Source organism: Apaloderma vittatum, unplaced genomic scaffold (genome assembly GCF_000703405.1).
Source record: "Apaloderma vittatum isolate BGI_N311 unplaced genomic scaffold, ASM70340v1 scaffold19875, whole genome shotgun sequence".
Classification (NCBI taxonomy): domain Eukaryota; kingdom Metazoa; phylum Chordata; class Aves; order Trogoniformes; family Trogonidae; genus Apaloderma; species Apaloderma vittatum.
The window spans coordinates 59,590-74,841 of record NW_009716853.1 but is presented as its reverse complement, the minus strand read 5'-3'; the positions used below and the strand labels follow the sequence as shown (position 1 = coordinate 74,841).

The window sequence follows — 15,252 nt, the reverse complement described above, 5'->3', positions numbered from 1 at the left end:
TTTTGGCTGGTTTTTGTTAAATATCTGCAGAGTATATGCACCGCCCAGTTTTGTGCCTTCTTTTCTAGACTGCTCAGCCTCTGTGATACGTGCTGGTTGACTGTATTCAGCTGATATCTTTTAGTTGGTGGTTTGGATTTTTTTCTCCCAGTGAACAAAAGGTGGCAAGTGCTTTTAGAAAAGGCCTGCTGGTTTTCACTTGGAAGTAGCTAGCTCAAGCCAAGCCTTTCTTCCCCCCCCCTCAGAGGTTATCTTGCTGTCAAAACACAGATTATGTTATGTTATCTTCCTAGGCTTAAATACTGAGGAGCTACTACTACATTTTTCTGTGAGGAGTAGTCAAAGCCTATAGCTTTTGCAGTGACTTTTTTTCCTGGCTTGGACAAATGAGAGCTAATTAACAGGAGTGAAATAATGTGTGAAGTAGCAAATAATGATTGGGTTTGTTTATGTATAAATACTAATAGTCATAAGAGAATGCAAATGCTTGTGTGGGAAACAGCTGTTCCCCACAGGCTGTTTTGGACAAAAGGGAATGAGTGTGAACGTTCATGAAACAGCAAGTAAGAGGGTGTATAAACAGGGTTAAATAGCACATATGTTCAGGAACCCGTTGAGTGTTCTCAGACGTGGTTTCTGTCATGGCTAGCAGCAGATTGCACGTGCTGCAAAGGACGGATTGCCCTGCTGTCTGTGCCCGAAGAGCAGCGGCAATTTTCAACTGCAAAGAAAATTGCAATAGCAGCTTCACCTCTTTTAGCAGCTGTGGCATTCTTCCCTTTTATCACCCCTGGAAGGTGTCATTGCATTATGATGACTAGTTCACTTCTCATTAAGTGAGTCAACATTTAACTGTAATTAACGAGTTAAAATCAGATGAACAAAAGGGCAGCGCTCAAAAACATGTTGCTAGTAATTGCAAGGCGTATGAGAGTCAAGGAGGACTTGACTTACTGCTTACTGCTTGCTTACTGCTTGCTGTTTGTTCTGATTTTAAAGCACTTTGCTCATACTCAGGAAGGAGAAGCAGACACTTCTGCGTTTAAACCCTCTCTCACCTGTCAGATGCACGTTTCCCTGGCAGCACTGCAGGTAACATGCCTGTGCTGCATCTGGTCGCTGCCTGACAGTGAGGGGCACGGTCACCCACTCGGAGCTGATCTCTCCTGCTAATGTCGTTACAGGCCAAGCAGTGAAGGCAAGGAGCCATGGCGGAGGATAGGAGAGAAGAAGCCAAAGCACCGCACTGGACTTCGGGTCAGCTAACAGAGACTTCTTCACACCCACATTCACCTGAAATTAAGGAACAGGGCAGCGCGAGTGCAGGACTGGTCAGAAGTGCCAATGGATTTCCCTACCGAGAGGACGAGGAGTCGGGGCTGGGCGGCCACGAGCAGCCAGGGACGTACGCTCGGACCAAAGAGAACGGGATCAATGGAGAGCTGTCAGCAGGGGACAGGGAGACCGCAGGTAATACACCTCAGGGCCCTGCCATGAAACACATAGCTCTGCAGGCCATGGAATAGTGTTTCTCCATGGGGAGATGTCAGCTGGAGCCAAGTGTGCCCTGGGGCAAGAGAGAGCTGATGTGAGGGAGCATGTGCCTTAGAAGGGCATCAGCTCTTCACAGCAAGGGCTGCCTTTTCATCTAAGTTTGCATAGCTTACATCCTTTCCCAGCATCCTGGGCAATGCTCTGAGAAGACTTCAGGAAAGGCATGACAGTGTCTTAGTGCATCTTGATAGATGGGTCGGGGTCATCTCGCTGGGGAGAAGTGAACAGGCTGGTGTAGAGCAGCTGCTCAGCCACTCTGAACTGGGAAGGAGGTGGAAACCACTCGGCTGTTGTGCACGGATAGCTCATGTTGCTCATGCATGCCTTTGTGTGTATATGAAGGATGGGTTCTCCTGTTATTGCTCACAAGTAACAACACCTTCTTGAAACTACCAGCTATTTGCAGAATAACGTGGTGTTCAATCTGACCAAGAATACCACAATTCAGCAACAGCATTTCTTCGCCCTTGCCCAGGCATATTTCACTGGATACTCACTGGGACTTCATCTATTTGTAAACTATGTTAGGATTTTAGGATTCAGCTTGTTACTTGAGGGGTGGGAAAGAAAGAAGAAAGTGTGACTGTGTCAAAATGAAATACGCAAGGCAAGTCTCCTGTTTTAGAAGCAAATGCTAATTCTTTCTGTGCAGAGTTCCCACTTTAAACCCCAAATGCACAGTGCAAGAGAAATTTCTCTTGTACAGACACAACTGCCCTTGATGCATCCATCCATGCATGCTAAAAAAATCTCTCTTTGCAATGTTTGTTGGCTGTTGACAGCATTTGGAGATGCTATCCATAATTTCTCAGCAGCTGGAGAATTTTAAGGCTCTTGGACCATGCAGTGATTTCATAAGCAATGGTACTGGAAATGGATCTCTCTGCTAAAAGTAAATAAGAGTCTCTTCTTGCAGTTAGCAAAAATTTGAAAGCCGAAGGTAAAAGAAATCTTGTGTAATCATTCAGGTGAGCATACTGCTGATGATTGTTTGGGGGAACGATAACAAGGGCTTGTCTCTTACTTGTAACCGAACTTTGTGCTGCGCTTAGTTGGCAAATAAACAGGAGCAGGTATGCAGGAATCACAGAGGTAAGGTGCTGCAGTTGTTAGGGGTTGATGTGGGCCAGGGAGAGAATGAGTGTGTTTGTCATCTTTGCAACAGATTTTTCACATGATCATGCACAAGCCCCACCCGTACACATGGAGAAGTGGCAATAACTTTACAGAATCTCCTCTTCTTAGAAAGGATAGAAAGAAGTGCTTTTCTCAGGCTCTCTCAAGCTCAGGTTCTGAGTGGTGATCAGAGTCTTAGAGAGATCTGAATATTTAATTGAGGAGTTTGCAGCTAACAGGTGAAAGGAAGCAGGAACTCACCGCTGCCTGTCAGCAGGCATTGTAGCAGTATATTTTCGTACTGCTTTTTGAGGGGAGGGCTTAAATAGCAGAACAAGAAAAAAATGAGGCAGTGTGATCTAGGGCATGTAGCAGGACTGGGGGCACACATGCGTAGAGGGAGCAAGACTACTCTGAATCTGGGTGAAATTCACTTCAGTCACCACGTTGTGGCCTCAATTCCTCCTCCCCTGCTCTTTTCTCACTGTCTGCTTAGATTGCAAGATCTCTGGTGTGGTGACTTACTGTTGTTACACACAGGTTTTGTTTGGGAGTCTTAATATAGCATATCTCATGACATCTTTGTCCTTGAACACCAGAAAAGTCCCTGAAACTTCCTGCGTGAATTCCTAGCTCACTGGAAAGTTCTGCACTACACATTCACACACTGGCTAAGCCTATATTTAATTAATGCACCATAAAGTATCTTAGGATACTTAAGATATATTTTTAATTGTTCTCCTCTTTTTGAAGGAGAAGCGTGCTGGCGACTCACTCACTGTAGTTATAGAAAGGGACTGAGGTGCGTGTTACCATTTTACACTAGTATTTACTAGATCAATATACTTAATGTATTGTGAAGCAGAAACGTAGAGGTGGATTTTTGGTGTTTGATTCAGAATTTGTTCTTGAAATCAGGATTGCCATTCACCATGAACTTCAGTCATCTTTGCTGTGTTTGTAAATTTTAACTGCAGTGGAGTGTTGTGTCAGGTAGGGTTTTTAAATGCAACTCTAATACACATAATTACCAATAATGTGAATCATGTAATCATTTCTAGTAGCTTACTGACTCCAAACAGCTGAGGAGAAAATGCACAGGAAGCCAACGTCGACTGAGATAATGAAGCCAAACTGTGGACTGGATGGATTTACAGGGATTTTATTTTTCCTGGTACGAGTCTAGCACTATAACCTAGGAAAATCTCTGTCTTCTCAGCCTTCATATTGAAGTCCATAAATCCCCAGAAATGGCAACAGCCAGCTCTTCCACAGCAGAGCACTAGTATGAACAGGGCATTTCCCAGGCAGCTGCCTGTTGCCTGCTGATGAGAGTTCAGTTACATTTTTAGGCTTTTCACCTAAGGAAGTTCTCCAGCACCTGACTGACCCAGGAGCTGCGGTTTAGCCATGAGATGGGCCTCTCGTAGGGAGAGATACCCTGCAGCAGTGTCATAGTCCCTTCGGGGCACAGCAAAGCATTAGGGCACCCGTTTGCAGGGCTGGTGCCGTAAAATCCGAGGGCTGCGTGTTAATAGGAAGGTTAGAGTCAGGCCACCAGCACACAGGCACCTTATGCCAACACTGATGCAGAGGCGAGGGGTGGTAAGGGGGGAGGAAAAAACAGTTCTTGCCAAAAACACATCCAATCCATCACTGCAAGTGACATTTTTAGGTTTGCAGAGTTAAAATTTGCCTTCCTGTATATATGTGTGTCTCTCTCTCTTGGCATCTGTCTAAGAGTTATTGAGTCTGACCTCAATTTTGGAATCCTCTGAATCTGGCTGTTGTGTTGCCTTTGATTGATCTGTCTCAGTATCATGCTGGTAATGGCTGCATTATGGAGACTCATCAATGCCCTCCTTTCAAACGGACCGATGGGAACGTGGGAGAGTGCACAGTGCTGTGGACAGGGCAGCCTCAGGGCCTGATCCAGCACCCACTGAAGTCACGGGCAAATATGTGCGAGAGAATAGGCCAGGGTTTTGGTATAGGGCATAGGAAGCTGTTAGTTATCTGATATAAAGGTGGTAATGCAGCTGTTGCTTTTTTTATATATTTGTATATATATACACAAATACGTACATATATATATTTGGGCTGCCCCGGGCAGACCAGCTCAGCCCAACTCTGTCCTCAGCCCTGTGCCCCTGCCAGCCACAAGTCTCACACTGCTCCCGAGGATTTCCTGAAGGCACCTTGCCTTTCGGGTGGTCTGCAGCACCCCACAGCCTGAGATCCACTGAGTTTCATGCCTGCCCATGTCCTTTCTCACCTGTACACACATACACGCACACAGTGTCTTTAGTGAGGATTTTGAAGTACTAAGAGGGGAGGATAATATCTGTAGTTCCTGTCAAGCCAAACATTTTCACATCATGTGAGACATGTGCTGCAAAGGAGACGTGATACAGTAATCTTCAGAAACTTGCTCTCAAGCGGGCTGATGTGGAGAGCTTTGGATTGGACCCCATTAGAGCAAAGGATGTGTTCAACTGATAATGAAATGCGAGAGTGGCAGCCGTCTCTTTGCTTACTGAAAAGTCGTGGTCAACTAACTGGGAGGAAGTGCTGAGGACCAGTACAGATCTGTTGCAGCATTTTCTGGGAACCAGCAATTCAACACAATCCAGCGTATTTGACTTGCAAGGAATATCAAGCTGCAGAGGTTAGATTTTTTACACTCAAACTACATTTATTTTTCTTTTCAGTCATATAATGACTAATCTGTCAAATTTATATAGTTAGGGGTAAAAGTCGTTAGATGCATTGTGAAGCATCTTCTGTAATATATCTTTATGTACAGTGACTCAGCTGATTGAGTGCTTGCTTCATTATATGACAAATTCGGGCTCATAATTGGAGGGGGTTGGATTGCCCACACAGTTACCTGATGAATTACTTTTTTGACAGATGAAGGGACAGCATTTCTTGAAATCCTATTACCAGAGCCTCAGGACAGTGGCTCTGTCCTGGTGTCAGTCAATGTTAGGGACAGTAACACATCCTGCCGGTGTGACAAACAGAGCTTTTCATTAATTGGTGGGGTAACCGAGCCATGTGAGACGCAAAGAGACTGCCGGAAAATTGCAGCAGACTTTCTGACATAGCACAGAGGACTGACCACAGGTTGAGTGCTCCTGCCTTGTTTTTCAGAGCCCCTGAGTCACAGAAAAGGTGCGTGAGAGGGAGACCATGACAGATAAATGAGAGAGGCCAGGATTTTTAGTGGCTGCTGGGACTCAGAGACTAGTATGTATTAGGCTGTAAGTGGAACAGAAAGAGGGGGGAGCCCTCGATCTGTGAAGAGGAATGAAAAAGTGCCAGTTCTGAGCTGAAGGAGGAGTGAGGTGCTGAGGAATGGTGGGAGAGCAGACCCAGCAGCAGGAGAGCTACGAGAGGTGAAGGGCAGAGAGCTGGTGAGATGAAAGCTGTGAGGGAGCAAAGCGGAGACGAGAAGTGGCAGGGAAAGAAGGAAGAATTGGAGATGAAGTAAGGACAGTAGAGGGAGGTTCAATTTTATCTGTTCATCTTGAGCCAACACAGCTTTTGCATGACAGCAGATATTGCCCCCAGAGAGGAAGGCGTTCAGACAGCAGAAATAGAACAGTCTGCAGGACACAACGGAGGAAAAAAGTGAGAAGGGGCAAGTGACATTACAGCCTTAAATGAAATTTATCCTAATTCAGCCTTTTGCTTTAGGCTTTGTTCAGCCAGCCTAAATGGGCAACAAATCTATTCTTCTGACCAGCTACTCTTTAAGTAAGCAAATTTAAATAAGCCGCAGGGAACTTCAGCCTGAAAGACTGCCCTGGCATAACCAGTAAATGCTAGAGCAGAGTTGGGGAGTCCCTTTAGGTTTCCTAAGCAAAAAAACCCCACAAAACCAAACTAAAAACATGTTGAAGTCAGGGATTGTAGTTGTTTCAGCCACCTGGCATCGTCTTCCGTAACCTTGCCTTATAGTAGCCAGTCTCCAGGTAAAGGAGATCCTGTTCATGGCCTTCACCACCACTGCACTGTTAGAAAATCACCATGACCCTTCAGGGTCCTCAGCCTGTGTGGGGTGAGACTGGAGCTGCACTGGCAGGTTGTGCAGGGTCAGGATTGCAGCTCTGTGTGGGGTCAGTAAACACAGCTGTCCAGGCTGAAACTGCACTGAGTCACCGCTTGGTCCCATGGCATGTTAATGGTTTTTCCTCCTCTAGTGACTTCTCATTTAATCTTCTTTTTCTGTGTGTGTCTTTCTCTTTCTCTCTCTGTTGCCATACAAGTGCTAATACTAAGATGGCACTGCCAGTAAACATAGAAATAGGCCTTTGTGCAGAAGCTCTTGAATGTCTGCTCCCCAAAGGAATCTCCCAGCCTTGCTGTCAGATGTGCATTTCCAGCAAGCTGCAGGTCTGAACAACACAAAATGCATGGAAGGATACAAAATCAATGACATTCAAAGATTAATACAATTGCTATGTTTGTCCCATTTCAGTTGTTTATTTTACAAAGCTAGAAGAATACATCTTACCATGTCATTGATGGCTCCCACAGGAAAGAAGCTGTTAATTAGGCATTTTGATCTCCCTCCCTTTGCCCAAGAAATGTGATTAGTAATTACTGTGCACCATCATCTTTGCCAGTTTAGATACAGGCAAACATAACAGACTTCTGAAACTCTTTTTTCTCTGTGTCAAGAGTAATACAAGTGTCATTTTCTGGGACACATTGTTAGAATATTTTAGTCATGTTCAAATTATATTGCTAGAGGCAGCAGAGCCTCTTTAGAGCACTTGTACAAAATGGTTTTTTTACCATCCTCTGTTAAGCTTGCAGTAGAGGTCATGTTGTTATTCTGCTGCATAAGACCAGGAACAAAGCCACAGAAATTCCATCTTTTCCCATGCGTTAGCTACCCCTAGCTATCTTCTCCCCGACTCTTAAATATTTAGTAACTACTGTAGAGACCAATCTCTGCAGGTTTTTCTGTGGCTGGCGCTATTGGTCACTAAATCCATTTGGTCACTAAACTCCATTTTGTCCAACTGTAACCTCCCTGAGGTGCTGGCTCTGCTCTCCCACCTCAATCAGTGATTGAAATGTATTGGTAGGAGCGGGAGGATCTGGCACAATTTTGGGCAGTGCAAGCATGCAAATGCTTGAAAGGGAGTGAGGTGAGATAACCCAGTGTGCAAGTGCCCTTGGCTCACATGGCTGGGAGTCAGACGCCCAGAGAAGTTCAGCCCTCAGTCTCTATAATCCCTGAAGTTCTTTTGAAAACATCAGTGTGTGGTTCAGATTCACTTTTGAAAACCATGTCTCTAACTAGGTGCAGTGACACCATTAGGGTCAACTGTTGCATTGTGCCACATCTGTGTTGAATTTGGCAAAGAGGAGGCATCGATCAATCATTTTCGTTGAGCTCCTTGTTGGTGTTTTGATTCACTTTGGTGTTTTCTTGTTATGGTATGAGCATCGTAAAAGGGAATTGCATAAGCAGCTGTGCTTCCTTAAGGAGTAAGAGTGCAATGCCTGTGAGTGTGTTGGCTTGGCAACCAGCGCTCACTTGGTGCCGTCAGTGTTCCCAGAAAATGTAATCGATAGCAACCTCAGAGATGCAACAAGGCTGGAACATGGAGGAAATATCTTTCATAACATGTTGTTCCAACCACTCTGGTAATTCAGACTGTACGCCATGAGCTGTGTTTATCAAAGTTGCCTTTTGAAAATGTCTGCAGCCATTCTTGAGGGGGCTGCTGTAACCAGGATAGCTATTGCTGCTGAACAATGAATATCCCATCAAATACAGAACACATCCTGGGAGTTAAATGTTTGCTTTCGTGTCCCGTTTTTTGTGGACAAAAATTTGTCCTTTGTCTGTTCATCTCTGCCCTTCCTCCCCACCATCCATACAAGTGCTGGCTGCCTGCTCTGGTGGCCATTTTAAATGCAGACTTTGATGTTTCTGTGGGCCAGATCTTGACCTTCCATCACTGGTGTTAGCTGAGTGACTGGTGAGGTACTTGTGTCCAGAGGCCACCTTCTAAATTATGGCTTGTTATGCTGGAGTCCTTTTCAGCGTACAGCATTTATGAATTTTGTAAAGTGAGTAAGTCTTGTAAAAGCCAAAAGAGAAGACAGACAGGTGTGAAGAGACCTACCCCAGGTCACCCAGGAGGGCTGCAGCAGAGCCACGGGCAGGTGACATGGCCCTGTGCAGGGCTATGTGCTGCCTCTCTTCCTTGTCCTGTCTGAAGAGAAGCTGTCATGGTCTCCATCCCCAGGATGGCAGCATGAAGGATGTGGAGAGGCGCTGGGCAATATTTGGCAATGAGCAGTGGTCTTTGTGTTTGCAACTGGAAGGTGGTATCACTGGGGAGTGTGCCAGCATGTCATTTTCCATTCCAGTTTTGATCTGAGGGCAGGAAGATTTGGAGGAAGGTTCATTACCAAACAGCAGAGCCTTGTTTTACAGACACAGAGATGCTGTTGTTTTGTGCAGAGCTTAAGTGGCAACTTCTACAAAGTCACCTTGAACGGGAAGCAGGAGGTTCTTAGGTGACAGCCTGGGACAGGCTGGTGGGCATTGCCTGTCTCATTTCCTGGCCCTTCACCCAGTCCACAGGCAATTGCCAGTATTCAGGATCTCAGGCTATGGAGCAAAAGAGCCCAGAGCCGTGGTCATTAACCCCTTCAGCCCCCCCCTTCGCAAATCACTTCCTTCCCTTTCCCAATCATGGATGGCTTGGTGCGCTTTCCAGCCCTGACTAACCATAGCTTGACACAGCTCCCCGCTATCTCCAGGTGCATCTGATGGAGGCAGGTCCTCCCAGGATGTGGATGGACATGGGTAGGCATCTGCCTTTCCCCATGCAGCTGGGCATGAGTTTAACCCTTGGCGGAGAAGAGGTAGGTACTATCAGATCACTTACAAAAATGAGTCACACAAACAGTCTGTGGCTCCTGTGAAGAAGTGCTGGGCGTTGCTGATTTCTTTTCTCCATGTTGCCATGCCAACACATCCCTGTGCAGAGTGAGATCTCTTTTTAAGCTCCACTGAGAGAAAGTATGTAGCCTGGGAGCTCATTTAGCATTCAGGAGTGCACAGCCTCTCTGAGCCACAGCCAGGGTGTCTGACAAAGGAAAGCAGGATTTTTTTTTTCCCCTTTTCCTCTAGCATTTACTTCTCAAGGTTAAGGGAGACAGGGTACATGGGGAGAGAGACTGGGAGCAGTTTGCAATGGAGACCTCAGATTGCTGCCCTCACTGAGGCATGACTTTAATGAAAATTAAATGGAAATACTACTTTAGGGCATATTTACAGTGCCAAACACATGTGAGAGAAACAGATATAGAGATATATATGTAAATTTCTTGGGTTTGATTAACTCTAAAGAGCTATTCTGTATTAAAACTGGAAAGCAAACCCCATCTAGGTTTTGAGTGAGGAACTCAAAGGAAAGATTATAAGGAAGCTAGGGACAAACTCCCTGTCTTTGTCTTCCCTGCTGTTTTAGTCTGTGGCATTAGGATATAGAGGAAAAAATCATCTCTTCTTGTGCTATATTTATATCCTGAGTAAGGACAGCAAAGCCTAGCGTGCATTGGTGATTTGGTTTGGGTTTTTTCCATTTTGTGGAGTTGCTACTGCTAGATTAACTGCTAACTTTAAATTAAATCTGTATAATGCTCATTAATACAGGTTTGCTTGCCTTTACCAGCTGAAGGCATGGGACATCAGCGTAAAGTGGCTGGCATTAGCTGGCAGATGACACTGATGATCTGGTGCCTGTCCATACCAAATGTGGAAAGGTTGATGTGGAAGTTCAAAGTCAAGACTCAAAGCGAGGGGGCTATGTGCTGGTTTTGACTCTGTCATGTGATCCTTGAGAGATGCTGAGCAAAACATTTACATTTCTCTGTGCTGTTTCACAGACCAACAGCAGCATGGACTCAGGGGTGCTTGGAAAACCCATTCTGAGGTAATGGTTTAGAAATGCAGTCTTGGTTGTTTTGGGTGGTTTTGTTACTGCTGAGGCATTCCTCATGACATGCAAGAAGTGCAGGAAACTCAAGGCATCCCAGCCATATATATTAGATCATGTGAGTGAGTCCTCCTGTGTGTGGAAAATACCTGGTCAAAACTTTAATTTTAGTTGTATGCAGTATATGGAAAATAACTGTGAGGTATTGTTATCTCCAAGGCAGGAAAACCTGTTAGCTGCTTCTCAGAGAGTCATTTTCAGGCAGGACTGGGTAGATTGAATACTTTGTGGAAATCAGTTTCGCTTGGAGGCACTATATAGTTTTCGAGGGGAAATTAAACACTAGATATTTCACTTTTTTCTTCCTATATTTTTTTCTTGAGCCTAATTCATGGTGATATATGACCAATTCCATGCTGCTCCCAGCAACCCACGTAGCCTGTGGCAGTTATGATAAAACTAATTTATGTTCTGGTCCTCCATCCGTGCAGCCCTTGCATCCGGTGAGACAGATACGTTAATAAAGAAGGGCAGAAGTATCAGCTGCCAGCACTGTGTAGATGTGGCAGTCTTGCTGAGGTACCAAAACTGTTTTCGTCCATAGCCTTGCACAACATACGACAGAAGGAAGAGGCTTCTGCTGTGACTATTGCTTTTTACCCCAAAGCCGGGGTATGTGCCAAAGCCAGGGCAAGGCAGCCTGCACAGGTTCGTGGTGAGCTGTAAAGGGACCTGACCAATTTTGGTTCTTGTTCACAAGTTGTTTTCTTTTCCTTTCACTGTCATCCTTTTTTTCTCTGTTTTAGAATATATTGTCCTTCTAAACAATTGCTCTGTCAGCTCTTCCTTCTTTTCCTCTCTTTTCTTGGTTAGGTTGCCTCTGGCGTTGGTTTTTTTTTCCTCTTGTTCTCTTGGTGTACTCCCAGCTTTATCCTAGCCATCCGCTATAGCTCCTCTGTGACCTTGAATTTCCACAGCCGCTCCTCATTTCCAGTACATTTGAGAGCTCTGCCTCTGGATGCAAATCTCTCTTGGTGGCTGCAGTGACCCAAACCCTGGTCTCAGCTCTCCCCACAGCATCCAGATGTGCCCAACACTCTGGCTACAGAAGCTTGTAAGCTTGTAAGTGCCCAGAGAGTTCTGTCACAAAGAAGTGTGGTAGTTCAGGAGGTGCACTGAGGGCTTTTATGTGCATCTCTTGCACCTCCGTTCTATAAGATTAAGTGCACATTTCTCTTTCCTATTCACTTTGTCCACTCAGAGGTGTGGGCCAATAGTCTCCAAGGATGAGCAGGCAGTGGATGGGAGCCGGCTGTGTGAGCGGTCAGGGCTGAGTCCTGGTCAGAGACAGTGACCCAGCAGAGATGAGGCTCCTTTCGACTGGGGTAATGCCAGAAGAGGAGGAGAGATGGCAGAACTGCTGAGCAGGGCTGGGAACTGCTCTGAAAATCCATCTGCATCCAGACCTCCATGGGACATATGTGACACAGGACTTGTTGTGTTCCGCCTATCTCTGGGAACACTCACACACGCTCATTTCTAAGTGCGCAACATCCGTTCCTCACAGTCGACAGGAGAAAGACATCTGGCTTGGTGGAGGCACAGGGCTCGGCTGGGAAGTGGAGCTGGGCAGAGATTAGCTGGGCAGCTGTTGCTGCATTGCAGAGGTAGCTGGTTAAACAGGGTTAGACTGGCAGCATGAGCCCTGAGGTGAACAGGGCACGAGATTGCTGCATTTTATGTGTTACCATATCCTGTGACAGGATGAACGAAAATTCTATTTCATTGATGGAACGATCTTTGGTCCTTCTGACTACACACGACTAGAAATCCACACAATGCATGTACAGGTTAATGTTAATTTTAAACTTAAATTCAGCAGGCTTTTTGTATAGCATACTTTGATTTTTTAATATTTCTTTAAGGAGCACAGGAAACACTATATAAAGCATTTAAAATCAGCTCAAAAGGAGCTAAAAATGAACTTTCAGGGGCATGTCACCTCCTGCTGTAGGTGGCTGAAGCTCCTTTTGCTTCTATGTTGGTTCTTAGAAGTCTGTTTAAAATCTTAGCTTGTACTGAAGTTCAAAACAAATATTGATTTTAAAGTGAGTTACCTGCTACGTGTATTTACTCACACTCAAGGGATTAAATATCTGGTTCTTTAATTTTGAAGCCACAGTGGTGTCTTCTGCATGAGTCCTAAGGAGTTCATGTTTTAATTAAAGGTAGATATAACCGCTTCGTATGTGTGAGCGATGTTTTCAGCTGATACTAAGTCCTGGGAAAGGCAGTGGGACCTCTCTGTGCTGCCCTGTCAGAGGCTCTGCTGTTCTCTGCTCCAGTATCACATGTTAGCTGTGAATTGTGTTGCCGTTGCGTCAGACAAAACAGAAGCAATTATTTTTTTCTACCTCTGGCTTGGCTGGGAAATGCTGACAGTAGTAAATATTTTGTTCCAGGCAGGAGACTTAAGAAGATGCGACTCAGGGGATGTACAGGGAGCAAGTATTTGCAGTAATGAGGGCTCATTTTAAAAGCATTGCTTTATTGTACTGACATTTGTGTGACTCCTTTTTAACAGTCATATTTTGAGGGAGTGGGAACTGTGGAGACTGATCCCTTGGTGTTTTGTTTTACAGCTGCTAGACAGCGTGGCAGAGGCCTCTGCTTAATGAATATGCACCGGGGTGTTGGGGAGCTGGAGGAGGGGGCTCACTGGAACCTCCTGAATTGCTCCCGGCTCCTAGCAAGAGTCACTTTGGATTTTGCCACCTGAGTGCCTTGGAGATTTGGACTGTCTGTCCAACTCTCGGGCTGAAGATCATCAAGAAAATGCAGTCAAGGCAGTGGAACACACAGAAGGTGTGAAAGTGGTCTGAGGACAGGCAGCCCAAGCCCTGGGCTGGTGCTTCCCTGAATGCTGCGGAGCAGCCAGGGCTGCACAGACGAGCCACTCTCCAGCCTCCCTGTTTGTGCCAGAGCACAGACAGTTTGACACAGCCCAGCTGCAGCCAGGACACCAGTTTTGCACCAGATTTACTCTGTTACAAAGCAGATATGTTAAAGGGCTGGGTAATAGTGATTCAGATTTACAATCTGGAGTTTAAGGAGAAGGTAGGAAGAGCTGTTGAATACCTGAAATCCCCCAAAACATGGAGGCGTACGCTGTTTGCTGTGGGATGCACCAGGGTATGAAGCTGCTGTGTCAGGTATCCAGCTGAAGCTCCCCTGTATGGGCTCTTCTCACATAGTCGCTGTAATCCATCTTTCTCAGAAGCTAGTCTGAATGTTCGTACCTTTGGGTTTCAATGCATTAAATGAAGCTCTTTTTTCTCTCAAAAACAGAAGCCTTTTCTGACCTGTTCAGTTGGTTAGCTGGTAAATCCTGGTGATTAAATGAATCTGTCACTGTCCTCATTGATGCTACAGTAGCTTAAAGTTGACTTTATTAGGGAAATGATACTTGTCAATTGTGTTGTGATTTCATTTAATTTAAAAGCTGATGTTCCCATTATTTGCCTTCATACCTCCTGCCAATTACTGTTGATGTTGCCAACATCCAGATCAAGGACCTACTTAGAGCAAAATATTTACACTTACGAAAGCCATTTGAGAGCAAATATTTGAATTCTGTAAAGCTGTGTTACTGCTTTTTTCTTCAATCGCAAACACTAATCTGTTGGCGTTATTCGGGGTTTATATAACTTATTCATATTGCTTTGATTGCTGCTGTGCATTTCTCTTCTAATCCAAGTGCAAAAGGCAGTGCTTAGAGTTGTCACGATCCCAGTGCTAAAGTTTGAGATATGTATTTTTTTTTTTTCCATCGGAAATGTCACTGGGCGAAGCCTAGGTCTTTTCTTCACAGTGTTTCAGCAGTCTTGACTGAAACAAGAGTCATCCACCAGCTCACAGGAGAGCTGACTGTGAATTCAGGACCTGTCCTTAGGGGTTTGGCTAATGCCTCTAAACAAATCGAATAGCTATTTGGTTTGTAGTCCTGCTGCACTCACAATTACAGTACCCGGCGGGGAAAAAATCCATAGGTCCTGTTTGCTTTTCAAATTGTCAGAGGTAGCAAATAACCACTTTGTCTTTTCTTTCTGCAGGAATATGTTTGGGATATTTTGCCTCACTAAGCAGCGCAGGTTGCTCTATGCTTTTGTTGTTGACTTGATTCCACTGTGCCGACAATTAGTGCTGGTTACCTTGGAAACTGCTCTGCACCCCACTGGGGATTTTGACAGGCACATTTTGACTGAAATTGCTTTGTTTTCCCAATTCTGCAAGCACACACGTCGCTAATTCTTTTGCTGTTCTCTGCAAATTGTCAGAGGTAGCAAATAACCACTTTGTGTCTTTTCTTTCTGCAGGAATATATTTGGGATATTTTGCCTCACTAAGCAGCGCAGGTTGCTCTATGCTTTTGTTGTTGACTTGATTCCACTGTGCCGACAATTAGTGCTGGTTACCTTGGAAACTGCTCTGCACCCCACTGGGGATTTTGACAGGCACATTTTGACTGAAATTGCTTTGTTTTCCCAATTCTGCAAGCACACACGTCGCTAATTCTTTTGCTGTTCTCTGCCTGTGTTCTTTCCAT

The 15,252-nt window shown here is 45.1% G+C and overlaps 1 protein-coding gene across 1 annotated transcript in view; it reads left to right on the top strand.

Moving 5' to 3' along the window:
• Positions 1-1,208: 1,208 nt before the first annotated feature.
• MAP2 (microtubule-associated protein 2) overlaps positions 1,209-15,252 on the top strand; it is a 71,533-nt gene continuing 57,489 nt past the window's right edge. The window contains exon 1 of the mRNA XM_009869695.1: positions 1,209-1,470. Within this exon, the coding sequence (XP_009867997.1) occupies positions 1,209-1,470 (262 nt within the window). The remainder of the gene's footprint in view (positions 1,471-15,252) is intronic.